General features: G+C 62.6%; 1 protein-coding gene across 1 annotated transcript in view; it reads left to right on the top strand.

Moving 5' to 3' along the window:
- OLFM1 (olfactomedin 1) overlaps window positions 1–1,639 on the top strand; it is a 24,339-nt gene that overhangs the window by 13,582 nt on the left and 9,118 nt on the right. Inside the window, exon 4 of the mRNA XM_010852690.1 lies at window positions 1,033–1,139. Coding sequence (XP_010850992.1) covers window positions 1,033–1,139 — 107 coding nt within the window. The remainder of the gene's footprint in view (window positions 1–1,032; window positions 1,140–1,639) is intronic.

Genomic DNA, 1,639 nt, shown 5'->3' with positions numbered 1-1,639 from the left:
GCTGGGCCCACCTCGCCTGGTGGGACGACCCCCAGCTAAACCGCAGTCCCCCGGGTTAAGTCACAGGCGATCGGAAAACGCACGGGTGTTCTCTGAGCTTGGCAGACCAACCTATGCGTCTGCTAATACGGCGGCAGTGTAGCAGAGTGGGCAGAGCCAGGGACACATGCAGGCCGGGCCTGGAGGGAAGGGAGGCCATTGCAAATGGCAACGACCCCACAGGCAGCGCCTGCCGCTGCCTGCGCCCAGGGGCCACTGGGCTTTGGTGGCTCAGGAGCCTTCTGTCCTTCTGAGGCCAGCTGAGTTCACTTTTTCCTGAAGACTTCAGGGCCATGTGCACAGGTTGGCATCCAGGTGGCAGGAGGGGTATTTCTGCTGGACACCTGGGAGTGCGGGCTTTCAGCTCAGCCTTGCCCGAGCTTCAGGGTGACCCCGAGGACATCCCAGCCGGTCGGTCAGCCTCCAGCCTCCATCTGTGTGACGGGAGGGTGCCCAGGGCACACCCAGGGCGCTGTCTCCCCTGTGTGTCATGGCAGTGCCTTCACACTCCAGCCCCCTGGCCCCGGACGCCTCCTCCAGGCAGTAAGGAGCCGTAGCCCTGCGGGGAAGCTCACAGGCCCTCCAGCGGGAAGGAGCAGCCTTCTCCTGGTCTGGTTCTGACTGTCCGGCCCTTTCACTTGGCACCCAGGCTTGGGTAGACTTTCTCCAACAGCCTTAGGAGGTGCAGGTGCTGCTGCCCCCACTTCCCGGAGGAGAAGACGGCGCCTGAGCAAGGCCAACCCCCACCCCCACCCCAGAGACGTAGTTCTGGCATCCCACCCCTGCCTGAGGCCTGGAGGGCTGCACCTGCCTCTCCCCACCCGCCCTGGCCTCGGGTGCTCTCTGCCTTAGGGAGGGGATGGCCTCTTTGCCCTTTGGGGCTGAGGTTGTCCTGGGAAGAGCAGGGCAGGCAAACCTGGTCGCAGCCGAGGGCGGGGTGGCGTGGGCGTTGGGCGAGGCACTCACTGTCCGGCACTGGGCCCTCTCTTCCAGCGTGTGGCAAGCTGACCGGCATAAGTGACCCTGTGACCATCAAGACCTCCGGCTCCAGGTTTGGTTCCTGGATGACTGACCCCCTGGCCCCAGAAGGTGATAACAGGGTAAGTGACTCCTCCATCGAGCCTGGGTCTGTGGAATCTGTGGATGAGCCCCCTTAGGAAGGGGGCAGGGGTTCCGGGGGCTTGAGGGAGCCGCCTGGGTCCCTTGCTAAGGTCCCAGTGCTAACCCCGAGTCAAAGACTGCAGGGCAGGTCCTATGTGAGGATGACCGTGGCCGGGACGGCGTGGGGCGGGGAGGCCTGCGACCCCCTCCGCAGGCGCGGCTCTGCCCCTGGGAGCCAAGGGGGCCCTCTGGGCTGAAACCTCCCACACTCCCAGCCCTGCCCCCACGCTCCTTGAGAAGAGAGTGGTCAGGCCTTCTTGTTTTAATGACTCCTCATTTGTGTTTCATTTGCCATTCCTTTCATGGCTGATAGAAACTCATGTTCTCCTTTGATTTAGGAAAAAAGCCGTGCTCTTTTTTTCCTAGACTCTTCCCCCTGGGTAAAAACCTCATAAAAGGAAAGAGGCGAGCAAGCGCCACATCTGTCTTGATGGGGATG

Source organism: Bison bison, unplaced genomic scaffold, assembly GCF_000754665.1.
Source record: "Bison bison bison isolate TAMUID 2011002044 unplaced genomic scaffold, Bison_UMD1.0 scf7180017852444, whole genome shotgun sequence".
NCBI lineage: Eukaryota > Metazoa > Chordata > Mammalia > Artiodactyla > Bovidae > Bison > Bison bison.
This window is presented reverse-complemented; position numbering and strand designations above follow the sequence as displayed.